Genomic DNA, 22,287 nt, shown 5'->3' on the forward strand with positions numbered 1-22,287 from the left:
TGCCACACACCAAACAAAGAAACACCAAAAGTCCAGACTTTTGATTGTTCTGAAGCTGTATAACTGTTGAGACTCCAGAATACAATCCCACCATAGGACATTGTTCCAAAATGTTTAGGAAATGGTGCGTTTGAGTAGAAGGGACCACCAGCAACATGCCAGTTTCATGGTTCTGTCTTAATGCATTGGCTGATAGTGTGTAACATAGATTTACCATTAATTCTCAATATAGTATTAAAGAAAATACTGCTTATATTCATAATGATGGTCGTTTGTTTTACATTTGAGCCGGTGAGAATTGTGTGTAACATAATTTGCCCAATCATTGTCTGCTTATTCGGACATAGTTACATCTGAATTTGGCTGTGACCACTTTACACTGCAAGAGCCACGCAGAGCCCATGCCCACCTGGAACCTATCTAGCCCACATTCCACCCATGTAAGCTCTACATGAGGTTGTTGTCTGGGTAACTTGGGGAAACTTGGAGAGTTTAGCCTGCAGTTTGAAAGTTGAATTTGCACTATGAGATAAAAAAAGGTATCTAGGTATTCATTTTTGAACATTCATGAAAACAGCTACAAGAAAAAACTTTGCTATTGTCATATATTTTCACTTTCAAAGTGCTAGGCAACTGCTTAGAGGAGCCCATGGCAGCTGATTGTTAGAACAAGGTTTAGTAGTCAAGAATTTTCATAAAGCTTTGAAATGTACTGGCCTCTCCGAAAATTGACTGTAAACAAGTCATAACCTTAACAAGTTAACTGAGGTCTGAAACGTTGGTATATGTTATTTAAGAAGACTTTACATCTCTTTAAATTCAAACAAAATGTTGAAATGGATTTTAATTGTTTCATTACATCAGTTTAATAAGTCCTAAAATAGAACCCTGTGAGACTTTGATATGCTTACAAAAAATGTATATGCTTATTGGAGCAGCTCCACTATAAAAACGTACAAAATGTTCAAACGGTCTTTAACCTCATGGCTTTTGGAGATACATTTTTTTTTCTACTTACTTAACTATTCACAATCACAGACAGGGGTGACCAAACTTCTGCATGCCACTGCACAAATATATATATATATACAGCACCCAGCACCCTGCACCCAGTTACAAAGGAAAGGTATCGGTCCGAGGGTGATGAGCTTTCATTCAGGATGTCCGGTTTTGTATACTAACTAAGACCTTAATCAGGCTGTTGCATGCATTAAAAAATTAAGTTAGTGCCGGAATTCACCGAAGGTGCTCTGAATGATTCTTTAAATAAAAATGGATGTAATTGTCCACGTAATGCAGAACTGCTAGAGTCTTGTGCAATCATAACGCAGAAGGTTCTTTCTTGATCGTGTCACCGCTTCCTTGATTTATGTCATGAACTGTGGGCTTTAAATACAGGTCAGCTTCAGATGTCCCTCCACCAGCAAAATGTTCGTCCTGAAGCTGTCTCTCATCACCTGTAAGTTTCTGTCATGCTTTTGAATGTATAGCTTTTCAGTCTTTGCAGGAGTAATGGAATGAATATGAAACTGCATATTTTTCTATTTCACCTGCTCACACTAAACCTTAGCAAGACCTAAACATTGTCTCTGGGAAATGCTGATTTATTTTTTTAATTGTTTAAGAGGCAGCTAATGCATAGTATGTTTCTGTGTTACAGGGCTGATTGCAGCTCAAGACTTGGTGGCCTCTGCAGGTAAAAATGAACTCAAACATCAATATGATTGCAACATGCCTTAATAAATGTGGAAGGCCTATGTGCTGAGGGATACATATGTGATTTATTATTTTAGAGAATGCAATCACCTGTTATGGCAATGTCCAGCGCCTCAGCTGTCGTAAGTTTTATTCGTAAAATGATGTAAAAATCTTTGTATAAGTACCGTCAGTCAGTAGCATACTACCAAATTAACGACATCTCAATATCTATATTCCTGTGTTCTCCAGGTGAAGGGCTGATAAAAGTGAAGTCTGCTATATATGGCCGTACAGACCACACAGTCTGTAGCGCTGGTCGCCGTCGTTCAGAGATCCGTAATACCAGATGTTCCTTGAGTATTCCCCTTATTTCTAAAAGGTACATTGGTTTGGGTTACACACACAATTTGACACCGTAGAACACATTGGAAACTCCATGCACTTCTATTTCCATTATGCACTAAAATGAGAGCCTGTCCAAGAAAAAAGAAAAACAACATGGTGGCAACCATCTAAGTGTTGGTCCTCAGAGAGCAGAGACCTCAGACAGCCACAGAATGTGGCTCTCTGGATGAGTACAGTGCTAACTAATGCAAGCGTCTGTAAGCTGATGTAACATAGCTGGTTGTTAGTGTTCTGCAAGAGCACTGAGCTGTCCAATGACATTAGCAACACTTAGATGGCTTGGTAGTACTGTGTGATAGGAGAAGTTTGCAAGCGAGACTCCTGCCTCTCATCCGAGAGTCTGATGCATTTTGGCCCACACTCTCACAACTATCTAATTGTTGGTAAATGCACCAAGACAACTTAATTAACTCTTAAACCCTACGTTAATGATCCAGTTTTTTAACCTAAAGTGCAAAAAGTACTGTATACCCATTAAGATGAGTCCCACAGGGTTCAATTTTAGGGCCTTTAGGGCTCTGATGTACTTTATGAAGATAATGAAGTCTGGGCCTACATACAGAGTTTAAAAGGTTTAACAGGCTTAAATGCTAGGGTTATATTTAGGGTAACGATTAGGGTGCTGCGCAGAAAACTTTTAAATAAGTGATAAAAATTAAATTCAGCAAACGCTGCAATAGCTGTGACGTTTAGATATCTTAATGTTTAATAGATATCAAAGACTGAGGCTAGAAACCTAACTCCTGAGTGACATTGGGATTGACCACATTTTATAAAACCAATTAATCTAATCAGTCATCAGTGTAAATTTAACTCACCAAAGGTAAACTTACTTAACCCATTTCTACAAAATCTAAAAATATATATTGGCCTTTTATAAATGCCTATTCCTGTTTATTCCACATTTATTTATTCTAAATGCATTTAAACTAACACCTGACAATTCATTCTCAGGTAAATAACTTCTGTCCTGTTAATTCTAAACAGGTGTGATGGACAGATTGCATGTGAGTTTAAGACTGACGTCCTTCCTAGTCATGACCCGTGCATTGGAACTTACAAGTACTACAACACCACTTATGACTGTATCCAAGGCCGTAAGTTCATAAAGGGTGATTTTCATGAGTGATTGCAAAAGCATCTTTCTAAGCACAAATAATCTTTGAATGCTAATGTATATAATATGCTAATATGCTAATCACATGCTAATCATCGAAATGCTTCTCTTTGAACTGAAATATATACACTAATATTTATATTTAAATCAACAGCTTTATTAATAAAATATTGTAATAATGACTCATCTATGAAATGCATTCTTTCTTGTCCCTTTCTTCCAGGTATCAGCGTGACATGTGAGGGTGGTTACAGCAAATTGGACTGCGGTAAGTACTTCATCCTTCACTATTGTCTCATTATGTTTATATTCATAAAATAATCAGACTATGTCTTAGTTAGTCTATGAATCTGAACTGAACAAAGATTTTTCCAAGAGCTGTTAGTTTACTTGAATGGAAACCAACACAACGAAAAAAAAAAACACTTCTCGAAGCTGTAAATGTCCATGAGTTTTCTCCCCATGAATTTACACATTTCAGAAGCATAAGAGAAGAGGTTATAAATGACAGGAAATTTGAATTGGAGCTCTTGTGGCGCTCAACATGGCATCTGTTTGTGTCTTATCCTTTAACAAAAAGAGTTGCTGGTTTATGCATATCAGTGATTTAATATATGCATTTGGACTCTATATTTATTACACACTGCATAATTTGCACACTACCAGCAATTATTTATTATTCTCTGTCTGTACTGTGTTGTGTTGTCTGTCCGCACTTGTTTGTGTTGCACTTGTGTTTTGTATGCACTGTCTGTTGCACCATGGTCCTGGAGGAACGTTGTTTCGTTTCACTGTGTACTCTGTATGTAGTTGAAATGACAATAAAACCCACTTGACTTGACTTGACTTGACTTGAAACAATAATATGTTTCAAACAGTTTCCAATGTTTAGTCTATCCCTATTCATGAAGATGGGAGACTGGTCTTGTGTGACTGGAAATAAAATTTCCAAAACAAAAATGTCTAAATGTGACCATGGCTTAAGACAGACAGAATAATATCGAACCATTATAGCGTATGCAAATATAGCTGGCTAACAGCACACATTTGCACATGTGCAAGCACAGATTTGTATATTTTTGTATTTATTGTATTTGTACTTATTGTCTTGGCACCCTGTTATGTGTTTTGTCTATTGTACTTGCACTATTGTACCATGCCCTTGAACTTGAAGTTGACTGTAAGCTGACCTGTGTACCTCTGTGCAGGAGACAGTATGATTCAGATCATCGGAGCAAACTATGGACGTACTGATCAGACAACCTGCTCCGACGGAATCCGCAAAAGAATGATCAAGAACACCAACTGTCATGCTCCTCACTCACTTACTAGGGTGATCACACGGTAATTTGTGGCCAGTGTTTGTTTTAATTAGCTGATTTCCAGATGCATTTACTGGTCTAAGACTCTCTTTCGTTATCTCACTTTTATCTAAAGGTGTAACAACAAGAGAAGATGTGCTGTGGAAGCTTCGAACACCATCTTCACAGATCCTTGCTTCGGGACTTACAAGTACCTGACTGTCTCCTATTTCTGCCGCCCGCATCCTGTTGGTCAGTAAACCATCTTCCCTGCCACACATCTGTTAAAGGCCCTGGGAACACTTTGTGATTTATTGATTTTTTGTATTTTAATAAACTTGGTTGTTGTGTGTGGGAGGGGGGTGTTAAGTAGATGTTTGTAATAACAGACTTCTGTAGGGTTTAAACAATGGTTCTGTTTTCTGCAGAGACCAGTGTGACCTGTGAAGGCAATACTGCTTGTCTAGCCTGTGGTTTGTACAAACCTTTTTTCTTTTTTTTTTACACATACTTTCATGTTTTACATATTTAATGTCACCTGCTTTAACCTTACAGCTGCTTTGTAGGATGAGTTTTTCTCAACAGCCTTTTTTATCTGTCTGCTAAATCACTCCACATTCAGGAACTGGCGTATTAAAAATCCACAGTGCTAACTATGGTCGAACTGATTTCACCACGTGTTCTCCTGGCCATTTTATCATTAGGACTGACTGCTATGCCTGGAAAACCATGGCTGAAGTTGTGAGAAGGTGGGTATGTTATAGTATTAGCGGTAGTAAGTTACTGAGCATTACTGAGTTCTACAGAAATGCTGATCATATGTTTGTATATGTCTGCAGATGTGAAGGCAGGAGGTACTGTTTGGTGCCTGCTACAAACTATGTCTTCTCTGATCCCTGTTGGGGCACCTATAAGTACCTGACTGTCAGGTACTCCTGTGTGGATAATGGCGGGTTTCTCTTTAGTCAGTCTCTTTCCTCTGAAGTGGACTTAACTGATATGGGGGTACTAAAGCTGGAATAGTTCAGTGTTGGAACTGACCTACACATTCCCTTATACGCAAATGCTTAAATGAAAAGCTGACCTAACAGTAAAATGATTGAAAATAATGCTGTTCTTGTATTTGACCTGCCTGTGCTGACTGCCTACCTTTACCATAAAACCTGCAGCTGAATCACGTCTGGTCTTCAGAAATTGTTTCCTTAGGTTGAACTGATGAACCATTTAATGAACAGTGAAGTTGCTCTCAGTTCAGTGTACCCTTTCCTCCCAATTTTGGTACTATGAATTAATTCACCAATTTGTAGCTTGCCCTTGCACTAACAGTGCTCCAAACACTAGTATGGACCTAACAAGCCTGCTTAATGTCTAAACATTATTCATAAGAAACCCTGAGAATAACACCAGCCTGCCCTATATATATGTTAGGGCAGTGGTGGCTCAGCGCCAGGCTATCGATAACAGGGTTGTGGGTTCAATTCCCGGGCTTGGCAAACTGCCATTGTTGGGGCCCTTGAGCAAGGCCCTTTACCCTCTCTGCTCCCCGGGCGCTGGAGTTGGCTGCCCACCGCTCTGGGTGTGTGTGTGTGTGTGTGTGTTCACTACCACAGATGGGTTAAATGCGGAGGACACATTTTGCTGTACACTTTACAGTGACAAATACGTGCACAACCTTACCTTTTACACACACACCTTACCTTTTACATCACATGCTAATAATAGTCTTTTTGTGGAAATATGAACATGTGGGTAAATTATCTAAGCAGCATGCAGATTCCAATAAGAAGTTCCAATACCAATACACCAATAAAACTTTGGATAAATTTAAGTCGTGATGGCATGTGATCAAAATCTAAATGACTTCTCAGATGTCAATCTAAAGTGAAACAATCTTCAGACTGGAAGTCCTCATGTAAAGACCACCCAAAGATCAGTGGCAGAATTTAGACAAAATTAATACTAAGAGTATATATTTCTTATCAGTGAAACAGGCCTGCTAGATATGTTTGTTTATCAAAAACAAATATATGATGATAAGTGTGAGCCAACGTACAATGAATAAACATCTTAGTTAGGTTAGGTAAACAACGTGTCTCTAACGTTAGCTTCTCAAAAGCCACGACACGTCTTGATTATATAACTACAGTCCATGCTGTATGAAACTGCTGGTCTAGAGCTGCAGCTGGCTCTGATCGTGGCTGGCTCTCCGGCTCTGCTGATGGATGATGTTAGGGGGGGTCTCCGGCGGTGGGGCTCCGTTTGCGCCCCCTACTGTTCGCAGCTGGCACTACTGGAGCATAAATAAATACTTTCACTGTAAAAATATATATGATCTGATTTTATTATGTTTGAATGCTTTTCATTAGAAGGGGCGTCCACAAATATTTGGACATATAATGTAATATTTATTACACATATTTATATTGGTATGAAAATAATGCTATGTAAATTGTGATTAAAAAAACGTTTAAATAAAAAAGGTATGTTTTAAACAAATATTAAAATAAAATTAACAAATAAAAAAAATGTAATAGTAATTTTAATAGTATTGGTGAGTGAGTACATGTTTATGTAATTATGTTTATTAATGTTAATTATGTTAAGGTAATTCGCTCTTTAGCAGGAGCTCCTTACTTGGCTAACGTTATTACACTTCAGCGTAGTGAGCGCCAAGCAGACGACGTCGTGGGCACCAAAATAATACGCTGTGACAACGCAACTGCGTGTGCTGGAGCTCTGCTTGTGTATTACGTGCAGTTTTAAATAAACATAAAGCTTCTAGTGGACATTGCCTGATGTATTTACTATAAATGTCCCACTTTTGCTGCGTTATTCTTACATTTTACGCCACCTTCACAGTGTTTACAGAGTGTACTTTCTGTTCATGTGAAGGGAGTTTCCCACCCGCAGGCGTGCACTGGCATTTCCGTCCTGAGGGGGCGGTGTAGAGCCTGACAGCCAACGAGACGTCAGAGGCCTGAAGACGGAAGCTGGAGCATCAACAACCCCGACAGGGAGCGAGTGTGTAGTGGTCAGGCAGGAACCATTTTAAGGGGTTTAATTCACAAAACCGAGTTCTTCAGCACGCTGCTGACATGTCCGTGTTTGGGAAGCTCTTTGGTAGCGGGGGGAAAGGGGGCAAAGCCCCGACCCCTCAGGAGGCGATCCAGAAACTCCGAGAGACGGAGGCGATGTTGGCCAAAAAGCAGGAGTTTTTAGAGCAGAAGATCGGGGCGGAACTGCTGACTGCGAAGAAGAACGGCACCAAAAACAAACGAGGTACTGTGTGTTTTGAGCTCTGGGTCTTAACTTTTAAGCCCGTATCTTCACTAGTTCACTGCTCAGTGTTGTTGACCGACCCTGCGTTAACTGGCTCCCCTCGCCAGAGCTCTTGAAACGGGGTCGTTACCAAAGCAGAGGCGTTAATATTGTGTGTATGTAGCTACACTTTTCATATACTGTGTTCCAGTCATTTTACCACGTGAATATTGTAAGCGAAAACGCTAAAGCTGTTGTTGTAGTCCCATTAGGGAAGTGTAGGGATCCTACAAAGTCTGACACAGCCCTTTATCATGTGTGCGTGATCTCACTTTACGTCACGATGGAAAAACTGGTTGCGACACACGGGAGAAATCCGTGGTCTTTGAAGCCAGTCCTCCTCCTGGGTCTGGACTCCAGTGCAGGCTTTAGCTCTGTTCCAGTTGTTGCGCGTCTGTTGCTAACATACCTGAGCCAGGTAATCAGTGCTCCGCACTCGTGATTGGCTGCCGCATGGTAGCAGGCTGGGTGAAAAACGCGGAGCGGATCTGAGTCTCTGTGGACTGGATTGAAACTTCTACAGCTGACGAGTTTTTTCTTTACAGCTCGTATTAAAAAAGGGAATACACTTGGTTGCTAATTCAACACTAGCTACTTTAGTTTAGAAATGAAAATACTCTCCCAAATATCCAAGTATAGTACCCAAGTATCCCAAATGAGAGGGGAATAGCTAAACATGTTATGTAACTCAAATATCACTCAGCCAGAGTTCCAGATTTAGCTAGAGCATGACATCACCAGAGAGAAACTGACTGTTTTCTGTAGGACTGGGTTTAGTGGAACCACATGACCTCACAGAGTAACAGTGACCTCTAAAAAGGGGATTTATCCAATATTTCCTTTTCTTATATAATTTAACATTAACATGTGCAATATATACACACACATATATATATTGTCTGTGTGTGTGTGATATATATAAACAAACAAACAAAAAAAGCATTTTCTGTGAGGCCTTGTAACTATCTTACTTAACATCATATAATCTAACTCAAAATCGAACAAAAAAAAAATGAGACAAATAAGCCTGTGAAATGAGGCCTTGTAACTATCCGGGTACCGTTTCAAACCCATTTGAACTCAAATATAGACCGGTCAATATGACTCATTTCCCTGAGTCATCAGCAACTTTGTCAACATTTATAAGCTGGCATTGTTGTTAAGTAGTTCAGATGAGTCTCAGAGTATTTATATCCATGAATGAAGTCTGAATCTGTGCTTTCCATTTTCTACAGCTGCCCTCCAGGCCCTGAAGAGAAAGAAGCGCTACGAGAAGCAGCTAGCTCAGATTGATGGAACTCTGTCTACAATCGAGTTCCAGCGGGAAGCTTTGGAGAATGCCAACACTAACACAGAGGTGCTCAAGAACATGGGCTTCGCAGCTAAGGCCATGAAGAATGCTCATCAGAACATGTAAGATCAAAAACAAGGTTCATGGCGTCAGTTTGCTTTAGCCCAGGCTATTCAGTCAGTATACTATGAGTGGATTTGGACATTTTGAAATATGCTTCAGGTGTGCAGTGTCGCTGTCTGCAGAAACGTTTCAGCTCCATTTTGTCTGTTTTCACTTTTTGACGTAATCTGAATCTGGCAGCTGTTCTTTACAATGTGTCCTAATTTCATGCTGAATGGACCAGCTCCAAAAATCTTTTCACCTTCTTTTATAACATTTTTGAGTGGCAGTGATGAGATATATATATATATATATATATATATATATATATATATATATATATATATATATATATATATATGTATATGTATATATATGTATATGTATGTGTATATATGTATGTGTATATATGTATGTGTATATATGTATGTGTATATATGTATATATGTATTTTCATTAATTATTGTTTGGTTCTTAATCCCTTTCATGTTTGTAGGGACATAGACAAAGTAGATGACCTCATGCAAGACATCACTGAACAGCAGGAGCTGGCACAGGAAATCTCAGATGCCATTTCAAGGCCTGTTGGCTTTGGAGAAGAGTTTGATGAGGTACAAGAAGGCCTTAATTCCTTTAGGAAGTGCAGTCAGTACATGTATATAGTCAAATGGGAATATGTATTAAGCCTTTATGATACTAATTATTTCATCTGATTTAATAGTGTTTATATAGTTTATATGCATTTCTCTCACTAAACTGACAAGTAAACTGTTGACCTGTTCACAGTGGGGCCTTTATGCTTTAAAAAAATAGAAATAATGCTTTGTTTTTTGTATTTATTATTACTTGATATATAATGTTTATACTTAACTACTTTATGAAAAAAGTAACTGAATTAGAACTACAACATTTTCCTCTCTGTAGACATATATGTTAATTGGCAAATGTCTGAATTGAGCACTGATTTAAATACAGCACATGGTGTTTCAGGGTTGATTCCACTTGCTAAGTGATATGTTATACATGGGAAATCAAATAGAACCTAGGTTAAGACCAAGTTCATTATTAAGTAGAAAAAAATCTAGAAGAATCCAAAATCCAACTGCACACCAAAGCGGTGCTTTTTCAGTTGGTATTTTCCAGCGAACTCATTCAGTTGCGTGCACTGTGCAGCATTATAGTGTCCCATGACTTAATTAGTGGTTATCCTCTCCAGGACGAGTTGCTGGCTGAACTGGAGGAGCTAGAACAGGAGGAACTGGACAATACCCTGCTGGAAATTGGTGGCACAGAGAACGTCCCACTGCCCAGCGTGCCTTCCACCTCATTACCCTCCAAACCAGGTGAGCCAGGTTTTGTGCTGCTTAGAATTTACACACAGATCAGAGACAGTGATGCATCATAAAGGGAACTGATATTACTAATGGGTTGTAATAATACAGTAATACAGTAATGTTGTTCACATGTATATAAAGGTCTCTCTCTCTTCACATCAATAAAAATAAATACATTAAAAGATAAGATCTTGCTTTAAAAAAATAGTTGATATCTTTTGAGTACGTTTGCGTCCACACTTGCGCTCAGTGCCTTCAGCTACTTTATCTGTCTTTATCTGTCTGAATAAAATACTTGGTAGATTGGTTCTGAGAGGGTTCGATCTACAATGTCTTCAAGTTCATTACCAGAAGCAGCACACCCTAGTTAATTTAATGAAGCACTGATTAGCTAAATTAGCTATCTAAGTACTACTGGGCTTCCTGAAGAAGATGGTTGGAAATGGTTATACAAGGGGTGTCCAGTCTTCTCCACAAAAGGCTGGTGTGAATGTGGGGTTTCATTCCAACCAAGTAGGAGCACACCAGATCAATTGTTATATACTTGAACTGAGTGGAGTCATGAGCGCCAGCATGTTAGCAGTGAAAACCTGCAGCCACACCAGATTTTTGTGAATCATTTTGGACATTCCTGGGTTAAATGAACACAAACACAAAAGCTTTATTTTATTTATAATTATTTTAATATTGGTGTTTTATTCCGAGCAAATAAGTGGATACTCCCTAGAGAAACATCTGAGGTGCCTTGTTGCTGTATGTAAAACCTGCGTTGTGAACATTTCATGATGAATGGACCAATATATAAGTGGTCCAAAATTACTGCTTGTTTTGAAATATGAAAAAAGTGCAAGAAAGTCCAACAGAACTCCAGTCCCGGAGAATAGATTCCTCTATATAACCTTCTTCTTTTTTCTGTGTTTGCAGCCAAGAAGAAAGAGGAAGAGGATGAGGATGACATGGAAGAACTGAAGGCATGGGCAATGTGAATCCAGCCCAAGCTGCCAAACTACCGGACTGTCTTATCACTTGATATGGTTGACGGATGTTCAGAGTGGACCTGAACACCTCCAGAGGGTTAAAGTTGTGAAGCCACATGTCTAGAAAGCTGTAGCTCTTGTTATTGGGTAAAACAAGTCCAGGAACACAGGAGCTACCAGCGCTAGGGGATGTAAATCAGGCTATGGAAGACAAAACAATATAAAGAAGAAGAAAAAAAAACAACAATCAGATGAAATTTGATCTGTGAAGCAACCCAGCAGTGGTTGTCTGTGATTGACATTCATTCCTAATTACCCAATGAAATTGGACATTCATCAAATTATTAAGGCTTCTTAAAGAGCTCTGAGAGATTTAAGCCTCATAAAAGGTCTACCTCTGTTTGTTTATTATAGTAGATTATCATAGTAGATTGTCTTTATTCCCATAGCCTGATATGGAAGGTTGCCCGGGTTCCAGGTTTCAAACCCATACTGTCATAAAGCCTATTTCTTTTCATAGACATGCAAATACCTGTTCATATACAACTGCATTTTCCTATCCTTTAGGTGCTCTGTTCCCTTGATTGTGTTCAAGAAAGTCCACTTTGAAGCTTCTTTATCTACAGCTATAACACAGGGAACAGATTTTGGGTTCTGTAATGTTCTTTCAGCCTTGATCTCGAAGTGCTTCTTTTCATGAATGTTATTTAAACATCCAGGGTCATTTTGATAATTTATTTACAATCTCTTGAATATATGTTAGTTTAATAACATTGAGACGGATGGAAACTCCCTGAAGAAGCATCACAGCTCCCAATTTTTTTATTTCTACAGATGCTGCGTCCTGGCAGAAACTAAATGCCCCACCAATCAGGCATAGTACATCATACCGTTCACAGGGCGCTGTCTGTCCTTCCAGAGGAATCCTAAATCAATCTGCAAATATGTCTGTCTCACTTTAATTTACTAAATATACTAAAAAGAAGATGAAGATTGTAAACAGAGGCTTAAGCTAAACCCTTTCCATCAAAAAAGGTCTCTACATTTATAAAAATAACAGTGCCAAAGGGGGTTCTTTGGTGTGGTACCATAATAAGACCATTTTAGGTTCCTTAAACAACTTTAAATAGATGGATACAATTGAAGGTACTCAATTGAAAGATTCTTTAGGGAACCAAAAGTAGCTCTTCTGCTAATGTCACTCCAGAGAACCCTTTTTGACACATTTTATTTTTAAGAGTGTAGGAGTTTACGGACATGCTGTATCTTTTATATAGAAACCGGGTTGTAAAGCAAGGTGTGTACATTTATATGTCGGAGATTATCCAGATGAGACTTTTATTTGAAAGATCATTAAACTTTTTTTGATTCTTTGTTTTGGTGGTGATGGTTGCGCTACGGAACCCCAGTCTTGCTTCAAACAGAAAACACCAACTCTTGGTTTTGCACTTTAAGCATATAAAGATGTGTGTGCCCTGCTATGTGCCTTAATGACTGGCATGCTTATGCTACACGAGTGGCATGTCTTAACATGACTATCCTGGCTAACATGTGTAATGCCTGACAGCTGAAATTTGGATTGCATTTACTATTTTCCCTGCTTCTACATCTAGATACTGCAGTTATGTGAATTCTGCATTTTCTTCTCATTCTGTCAAGGCTGTTAATAATAATACACTCCAGTGGTTTAGACCTGCATATATGAGGTCCAGATAAATGCTTACATCCTGAGAATGGCCAAATGAATTTGTGATTCTCTGCAATAAAGTGAATCACCAAGTGCTACTGCCTCCTGGTGTAAATAGAACATGTTCCTATTTCAGGTTTCATTTCCCCTAAAATGTAATTATCAGCTGGAACATGCTAATACCTAACCTGGCTGTGTTTTCCTCATTATGGTATCAGGATCTGGGCCACCAGATGAGCCTTGGAAGCTTTGATGAATACACATGCAACTGGCTAATATGCTTTTGTGCCAAGTCTACTGCACGTCTTATGTTATATCATGGTTTTGCCCACCTTTACCTGCAAGGTAGCTATATGATAGGTAGCTGTAAACAGAAGCAGGAGTGTAAAGCTAGCTAACTAGGACGCCACCCCTACCTTAGGATTACTGCGCCCATTTTAGCACTGGTTGATCAACATGACTATTTCCAAATTCCTGTGGCTCAGCCATCTTGAAGCAAAGTCATGTCTAAATGAGTGCTTTTAAGTCTGCCTTTAGAACCACACATCCCTATCAGCCAGATCAACATGAACAAGCTGTCAAAAACATAACCAGCATGACCAGCTAAACCTGTGGTCTCCAACCCTCTTCCTGGGGAGCTACCTTCCTGCAGGTTTCAACTCCAACCAGTCAGGCAGTAATTACCTGGATCAGGCAGGGTGGACTGAGGTTGGATGCAAAGTCTATGTGAGGGCAGCTTTCCAGGTGCCGGGTTGAAGGCCACTGTTCCATGGTGGTCCATAGAACAGTGGCCAAGCTTGTCAACAACATAACCAGCATAAAAAGGGCAGTGACCAAGCTTGTCAACAACATAACCAGCATAAAAAAGAGCAGTGACCAAGCTTGTCAACTACGTAACCAGCATAAAAAAGGGCAGTGACCAAGCTTGTCAACAACATAACCAGCATAAAAAAGAGCAGTGACCAAGCTTGTCAACTACGTAACCAGCATAAAAAAGAGCAGTGACCAAGCTTGTCAACTACGTAACCAGCATAAAAAAGGGCAGTGACCAAGCTTGTCAACAACATAACCTGCATAAAAAGGGCAGTGACCAAGTTTGTCAACAACGTAACCAGCATAAAAAAGGGCAGTGACCAAGCTTGTCAACTATGTAACCAGCATAAAAAAGGGCAGTGACCAAGCTTGTCAACTACGTAACCTGCATAAAAAAGGGCAGTGACCAAGCTTGTCAACTACGTAACCTGCATAAAAAAGGGCAGTGACCAAGCTTGTCAACTACGTAACCAGCATAAAAAAGGGCAGTGACCAAGCTTGTCAACTACGTAACCTGCATAAAAAAGGGCAGTGACCAAGCTTGTCAACTACGTAACCTGCATAAAAAAGGGCAGTGACCAAGCTTGTCAACTACGTAACCAGCATAAAAAAGGGCAGTGACTAAGTTTGTCAACTACGTAACCAGCATAAAAAGGGCAGTAACCAAGATTGTCAACTACATAACCAGCATAAAAAAGGGCAGTGACCAAGATCAACTACGTAACCAGCATAAAAAAGGGCAGTGACCAAGCTTGTCAACTATGTAACCAGCATAAAAAAGGGCAGTGACCATAACCAGCATAAAAAAGGGCAGTGACCAAGCTTGTCAACTACGTAACCTGCATAAAAAAGGGCAGTGACCAAGCTTGTCAACTACGTAACCTGCATAAAAAAGGGCAGTGACCAAGCTTGTCAACAGCATAACCAGCAACATTTTTTGTTTGGGAGGTTTGGGATTTGGGATGTATCCGAGGTCGATAGGTCAACTAGCAAAGATTAATACTTTAGCTGGACCGCCAGTTGTATCAAGGTGGACAAGGTTTCAACTCCATCCTAAATCTAACAACACCCGTCAAGGTCTTCTGAAGCAGCGATTAGTTAAATCAAGCTGGATGGAAAGGGGTTGGATTCACAGTCTGTGGAAAGGTCTTTCTCCAGGGGCAGGGTTGGGGACCACTTATGCTGCATACCGTAGGCAGATAAGTCTGACCCAGTCCCAGGAGGGATCCACTGTAGAAATTATATTAATGTAAATATAAATAATATCATTTTCCATTAACTGGATAAGGACGCATATTAACCGACTAAAAGGGTTAATATGGAATAGAGAAAATCGAGTGAGGGAGAGACGGGGTAGTGTGCAGGCTGACACTTGTAATGGCAGAGTTGAGACACACCCTTCGCTGCACCCTCTCCGCCTGGCGCGTCTGTGACGCCATCTTCCTCCGTCGCGAGGACGCATGCGCACTGGGGTTTCATTTGCTGATGCAAGATACCTGCAGGGACAGTGTTTCATTACATTGAACTGCTTGTTTCCGAGACAAACCAGGTAGAAAGAAGCGCTTCAGACACAGAAACCATGTCGGAAGACGAGGTGAGTTGGCTAGTCTGTTGACACCTCTTTTCCAGCTCGTAGTAGAGAGTTAGTGAACGTGTTTCAGCTTGACTTTGGGCCCCTGGTGTAATCAGCTCCTCAGCCTGCTCTGATAATGAACACCAGGGCTACATGTGTTCTCTTTAGGCCAAAGACATGTATCCTTTTCTCACAGAAAGTACTCTAAACTATACTCTATACTGCTATTTGCATGGGTGCTTATAGTCCCTAACGGTGCGTTTACCTGCTGTACTTAAGCAGCACTGTCAGGTAACCTCATAGTGTCAGTATTTCTATTATATCTATTTCTGTTGTAGTGGTGGCACTTTAGGTCTTTGGCATTTTATTTTATTTTATTTTACATTTACATTATTGGCATGTAAAGGTATCTGACACTAGACGTACAGAAGTGCTAAGCTGTCCACTCAGAAAATGCCTAAAGCTCCAAAGATACCTCTAATCTGCCCAATGCAAATGTCTAATATGCACAATACTCCACAGTTCTCAACTATGCTATGCCTGAATGTCAAAGAAGTAAGATATTTAAACACAGTCACAAACTTTAATAACATCATTATGAATTAATTGCAATTAAAAAAAGATCCCAATAAAAGAAGAAAATATCCTGACAAACATAATTTCTCATTTGTGATACATATATTAAGATGTTAAACAGGTTGAATAGGTTAGTACAGTACACTGAATACACAGTATAGTAATTAGGGGTGTGAGAACATATGGATATATTAAACTATTGCAATATTATGTTCTGCAATACTATTGATTCTCAATACACAGTATTGATTTTTAATTATTAGTTTACATGTAAAAATTGGTGGCAGAAAGGGGTTCATTTGCTGTAGCCCTTATTGTGGCTAATTGTAGACATATTTCTTGCTTAATGGTGCAGTTAAACCATCATAAATGAGAGCAGCCCATGACTTATCTTACTTTACTTCCCATCCTCCCCATCCAGATTTTGTTTGACCCCACCATGACCAAGAAAAAGAAGAAGAAGAAGAAGATGAAGCCTTTTGTGCTAGATGAGGAAGGCGATGGGGGAGAGGAGACGCAGCAGAACGAGTCTCATGAAGCTGAGCCTGAAGCAGGAGAGGAGCGTGAGGTGGAGCCCGAGGAGGACGAAGGGAAGAAAAAAGGTAGGACTGAACCAGCTGATGTTGGTGTTGTGTTTTTATCTTTACTAACGTTTTCTGACATCTTAGCCATATTGTTTTGCACCTCCACAGAGCTAACGGACGACTTGGATGATTTGAACTTTTTGAACCAGAAGAAAAAGAAAAAGAAGCCTAAGAAAAAGTTTAACGATGATGTTGAAGAGGGCGTGAAGGTTGGCAGCTGTCTAGTGCTTGTATGATTTGTTGAATCCAGCTGTGACGTAAGCTCTGCAGTTTGCAGTAACTAGTGAAAAACTACTATTACTCAACTGCATTTGGCTTCCTGAAGGGGGTGCTAAAAAAGGACATATTTTTTGGCAGTTAGGAGCTGCTCATTTTGCTGATTTTATTTAATATATATATATTTGTATGTATTTATTCGCTTCAGCCTACCATAGCCGTTCAATGTTTGAATTAATGTGATCAATAGTGAAAAAATAATCTGTCTATTGCAATGGTGTCTAGGAGCTGAAGATAGAGGGTGAGCAGCTTGAGTTGTTGGAAGATGATGACGTGGCAAGGGTGAAGAAGGTGGAATTTGTGGAAGAGTATGACGCTTTTGATAAAGATGACGGTAGGTATTATGTACTGTATATTTAGAAGAGATATTTAGATTGTGATTCTTTAAGTAAAAATCTGTGATCATAAAGCCTCAGATTACACCTTGACAATGGTACGGTTTAGAATTATTTTAGCACCCAATGTCTGGAAATGTCTGGAAACATTTGGGACAATTGTAAGAACTAGACAATAACAACAACAAATAATAATGGTTTCTAATTGTGAAAGTTTCTTACTATGAAAGTAGCCTGGAATTGTGTGCTGGTCAAAACTAATAGCTCATACCATATTACACAGTTATTACGCAGTTAAAGGGTACTTAATCGCCATATGTTCTAGTATTCCAGTGTTAGTATAACTGAATTGCCTACTTTGGATCAGTGCTTTCTATACAGCACAGTTTATCAACATATTTCTTGTTCATTCGTTCACATTTCAAAAATATATATGTATATTTTGTTAGCAGCCATGGACGAAGACGAGGGTAAAAATACAGATGGCATCACCTTCAGCTCCCAGACTGGCCCAGCTTGGGCAGGGTCAGAGCGAGACTACACATATGATGAGGTACATGAGGTCATTCTTCTGCATACTGGTACAGTCCATAGTTGAAAAGTAGAACATTTTTATTATTATTATATATTATTATATTGGTTGAAGTGAAATTGCACCTCAAGCTGTGAAAGTAATTAAGTTTTCAGTCTACTGTTACACAGCATACTTCCCTATCTCTAACAGAGAAACACTGAAATAATGCCTACACACACAGTTTATTCAACAGTAAATGGTTTCATTTAGCTTGAGCTGTGGTCCAAATTCTGACCTGTTCCAACAGCTGCTCAGTCGTGTGTTTAACATCATGAGGGAGAAGAATCCTGACATGGTGGCAGGAGAGAAGAGAAAGTTTGTCATGAAGCCTCCTCAGGTGGTCCGAGTGGGAACAAAGAAAACGTCCTTTGTCAACTTCACTGACATCTGCAAACTGTGAGTGCTCATACCTTTCTCTGGAGGCCTACTATCAGCCATATCTTTTGGTTGCATCTTTTCATGTTAAACTGGCTACAACTAATGGACTTTAGTCAGTTTCATTCTGATTGGCAGTTCACACATCCATTTGTGCTGTTGACTGTATCAGAGTATGCAGAGCTTTCTTTACTTTAGTAGCTATTAAAGGAGATTGCAGCCCAGTATTGAGAGTGGTTTGCGGTTGCTAATTTTGAATGTCAATCATATGACCATTTCTTGTCAAAGTAGCTGGTTCTTGGTCACATTCATGGTAATTCACATATTCAAGAAATCTAATTCACATAACTAATCACTGCTTCTTTGCAATGGGAAACGTTAGGCTAATGTCATTAACAAACACAGGACAGTTGAGGCAGTTTCATCATCATAAATACAAGCCCAAAGACTAGGCTTGTCCTGCTAATTATTTTTATACAATATAGTGTTCCAGTAATAACTAATACACTTTATTATTGTTGTTCAAGACTGTTTTATGCCCTGAGGCTGTGAAAATCTAATATAACAATAAAGCAATTACACAATATTAAAGCATAATACGCTTTTAATTAATAATAGAGTTGGAAGTTTGCAGCATATAGCTTTCTCGACACAGTGCTAACTTTGGAGAAGCAGACAGGACCACACCTGTGAGAACTGTGTAACCCAAGTCATATTTGTGTAAATTCCGGTAATGTAAAAACTGTGACGGTCAAAGATTCTTTCACTGAGGGTTCTTTATCTCTCAGCTTATTCAGAAAAAAAACTCCTTTAGTGGTGTAATGTACACTTCCTGACTGTAGAGGGAGCCTAGAAGCAAGAAATACCAGTTCTCAATAGTGCTGTTTTAAATGTTTAAATAAGTTCAGTCCGTGTTGTTTTACTCATCCTTTTATCTTTAAAACTTGTGTACAGTTTTGCTTTTTTTATTTTCAGAGATGAGATTGATGACAGTCTAGTTCAGTGTTTGTCAGCAATGTTAGCCTAGCATCATCCATTCTAAACAAAAGAAGCACACCTTAGATATCAAACAGCAAGCAATATCAAACATGTATTATCTGTACCCAGAGTAGTGTGGTAGCATGTTAATTTGATTTTTAACCAAACTAGGAACAAAATGTACTGGTTTCCCTGATTATAGTTGTCTTCTCTGCAGCTTGCATCGACAGCCCAAACATCTCTTGGCCTTCTTATTGGCAGAATTGGGAACGAGGTAAACATTGACATCATGCAGTATTTTAAGGTACGTTTTGTGTTTTGCTATGGTTTTTTTTAAGTAATCTAAGTGATGTCTTCTCTTTTGCAGTGGCTCCATAGATGGAAATAACCAGCTGGTTATTAAAGGACGATTTCAACAAAAACAAATAGAGAACGTCTTGAGGAGATACATCAGTAAGTTCAGAACTGTTTAAAGGTCCTGGTTCTAAAACATCAGTGGTCAATTTATCAGAAACACCTACTTAATAGGTGCACTGTTTTAGGATTGTTGGAGTCTTCTTCACATTTCTTGTGGTATGCTCTTGGGCTGAACTTGGACTGGGATGGCCTGATCTAGCCATGTCATTTTTAAAAATTATCAGGGGAACTGCTGATTTCTAGGTGTCTCTTTCCAGACTCTTCCCAGACTAATGTGCATGGAGGACCTTCTTTCTGAAGGCCTCATAGAGTTTTAGGATTTGGCCATGGTAATACCACTTACTCAAACGAAATGCCTGAGGTTTAAATATGACAGGCGCCTCCAAAATTCATTCTAAACCATGTTGATATCATCTGAAGCTGATCAGTTGAATTTTAGGCATTTAAAATAGTAAAGGGGGTGTTCTGTCTTTTCATTCTCAAGAAAATTGCATTTCTATTAATGACATTTTGCAAATTATGTTTGAAGACATTTCTTCAGTTGTTAGTTATGTCCCCTTCATCGGTCAATACCTAACCTAATACCTAATACCTAATCTGACTTTAGTTCTTCTATATGAACTGCTGTCACTTCATGTTCATCTCACGACTTGTCTTTTACAGAGGAATATGTGACGTGTCACACGTGCCGGTCGCCGGACACAATCCTCCAGAAGGACACACGACTCTACTTTCTACAGTGTGAGACATGTCACTCACGCTGCTCCGTCGCCAGCATCAAGACCGGTTTCCAGGCTGTCACCGGCAAGAGAGCACAGCTCCGTGCCAAGGCCAACTAATGAGGCAGTTCTTCCTCTGTCTGACCCCCCCTTTCTAATTCCCACCCTGTGCTGTCCCTTAAAGCCAACAAGACACCACTCCAGCCTCAACCTCCGACTGCTCAGTGCTACTGCAGGGCAGAGCGAGGGCCCTCCTTGTGGACTTGGACTTCTGAAGTAAACTGTGGAGTAGGTCAGGAGTTGCTTGTTGTTGAAATAATTTAAGAGAAAACCCTAGTGTACAGTATATGTTGGGAGGCTGAGAAGGCTAACCAGCCAGTATAATGACACTGGGCCACACTATGTTGGCCACTTTGCTCAGAAGGATTGATTTAGTGGTTGTTGTTTTTTTTTAATTGTATACATCATTGCCGTCTCATTATTTTACAGAAGAAAAACCTTCTTTCAATGAAAGTCAATGTAAAAAGACTACCCAGTTGTTTTGGAGCATTCACTGTGAAATCTTTGAACTGACAGTTATCTAATTTGAACCAGTATTAACTCCCAGAAAAACATAGAAAATGTATCCAGACCTTATTTTTTACATCAAAACAACACAAAATATATTTTGTGTTTAAAACATTCAAATATTTGTTATTTAAGATATTGTGCTGCTTATTTGAGTTAAAATTTTGGCCCAGGATCTGCAAGTTCGAATCCCGAGCTGTGCCACTTTGCCATCATTAACCAGAGTGCGAGAGAGCCCAATTGGCTCTGCTGTCTCTGCGTGGGTAGATGGCACTTTCTCACCTCATCACTCTTAAGCAATGTTGGCTGGCACGAGCGCCTGTTAGCTGGTGTGCTGGAGGTGGGGATGCGGTGCTTTCCACTGAGCCTGTCGGCTGCCCGGCATGCTGCATCAGCAGCAGTTCAGAAAGAGCCGACGGCTGGCTTCACATGTACTGGAGGAGATTGGTGTTAAATCCTTGTCCTCTTAGTGTCAGGAGCATTGCTTGTCCTAGGGGGAACTACAAACAGGTGGGTACCAAATTGGGATTAATAGGGGGAAAGGGGGACTGATATGGTGTCAGTAAAGCTTTTGTTTAACTAAAACAACTACATTTTAATTTTTATAAAAAATTACAATATGAATGTTAACCATGTTAATTATTCATATGTTGATTATTCAGAATTTTCTGTGCCCTATAATTGGCATCGGCCACATTTACGTAATGATCCACCTTGCTTATTGAAAATGAACCACATTGGCATTCTTTTGACTGATTTCATTAACTCTCTTTCTTAGAGAATTTGTCTACAGAGACAGTGGGTGTTTTTTCTTCATGCAGGTGTGGTGTGTTTGGTGACAAATCCCCCACATGAGTCTCACACTCTTGTTGCTGCTGCGTTTAGGCTTCTGCTTGTTTTGCTGAAATGAAACAGCGTGATCAGGACTGATCCCTACGTAATAAATGAATCATCTCTAAACAGTGTAACAGTTCTACAGAATGGGGTTGGAGATGTACAGAAAGTGTTATGATCGTGTAGGTTGTTTAAACCTCTGGAGCAGCAGATATTACAGTGTTTAGGCTAAAAGTAAGATGAGTGTAATTGTTTTGATTATTTTTTTTTTGAATAAAGAAGTAATAATTTACTCTGTACCTGACTTTGCTTCCTAAATGTGAGCCTTAGCACCTGTCAGTTATGAGCAGGTTGCAAGCGATTCAAGAAATGAAGGTTGGCTCTGAGTTTTCTCAGCATATCTTAGGCGTAAATCAGCAGTAATGTAAGTTCTTAA

At 39.5% G+C, this 22,287-nt stretch overlaps 3 protein-coding genes across 4 annotated transcripts; all 3 read left to right on the forward strand.

The window, feature by feature from the left end:
* The first annotated feature begins 1,428 nt into the window (after positions 1 to 1,428).
* LOC140557822 (rhamnose-binding lectin-like) lies at positions 1,429 to 5,544 on the forward strand. The gene is made up of 11 exons (XM_072682615.1): positions 1,429 to 1,459; positions 1,661 to 1,696; positions 1,794 to 1,838; positions 1,948 to 2,077; positions 3,091 to 3,200; positions 3,444 to 3,488; positions 4,429 to 4,564; positions 4,658 to 4,773; positions 4,950 to 4,994; positions 5,144 to 5,270; positions 5,361 to 5,544. The coding sequence occupies exons 1-11, from the start codon at positions 1,429 to 1,431 to the stop codon at positions 5,542 to 5,544; spliced, it is 1,005 nt and encodes a 334-aa protein (XP_072538716.1).
* A 1,950-nt stretch (positions 5,545 to 7,494) lies between these two features.
* Positions 7,495 to 13,325, forward strand: chmp4bb (charged multivesicular body protein 4Bb). Its single transcript, XM_072682319.1, has 5 exons — positions 7,495 to 7,800; positions 9,075 to 9,252; positions 9,729 to 9,843; positions 10,449 to 10,575; positions 11,491 to 13,325. Exons 1-5 carry the CDS (start codon positions 7,617 to 7,619, stop codon positions 11,550 to 11,552), a joined length of 666 nt encoding a protein of 221 aa, XP_072538420.1. The 5' UTR covers positions 7,495 to 7,616; the 3' UTR covers positions 11,553 to 13,325.
* Positions 13,326 to 15,501: 2,176 nt separating this feature from the next.
* Positions 15,502 to 22,148, forward strand: eif2s2 (eukaryotic translation initiation factor 2, subunit 2 beta). 2 transcript variants are annotated; one of them, XM_072681055.1, is made up of 9 exons: positions 15,502 to 15,637; positions 16,614 to 16,794; positions 16,885 to 16,985; positions 17,278 to 17,386; positions 17,837 to 17,940; positions 18,209 to 18,357; positions 19,532 to 19,588; positions 19,682 to 19,767; positions 20,395 to 22,148. In XM_072681055.1, the coding sequence occupies exons 1-9, from the start codon at positions 15,623 to 15,625 to the stop codon at positions 20,568 to 20,570; spliced, it is 978 nt and encodes a 325-aa protein (XP_072537156.1). In that variant the 5' UTR covers positions 15,502 to 15,622; the 3' UTR covers positions 20,571 to 22,148. The 2 variants fall into 2 exon arrangements, with proteins under 2 accessions (XP_072537156.1, XP_072537157.1); XM_072681056.1 differs by having other exon boundaries at positions 17,840 to 17,940.
* Positions 22,149 to 22,287: the final 139 nt, after the last annotated feature.

This window comes from Salminus brasiliensis, chromosome 6, assembly GCF_030463535.1.
Source record: "Salminus brasiliensis chromosome 6, fSalBra1.hap2, whole genome shotgun sequence".
Classification (NCBI taxonomy): Eukaryota; Metazoa; Chordata; class Actinopteri; order Characiformes; family Bryconidae; genus Salminus; species Salminus brasiliensis.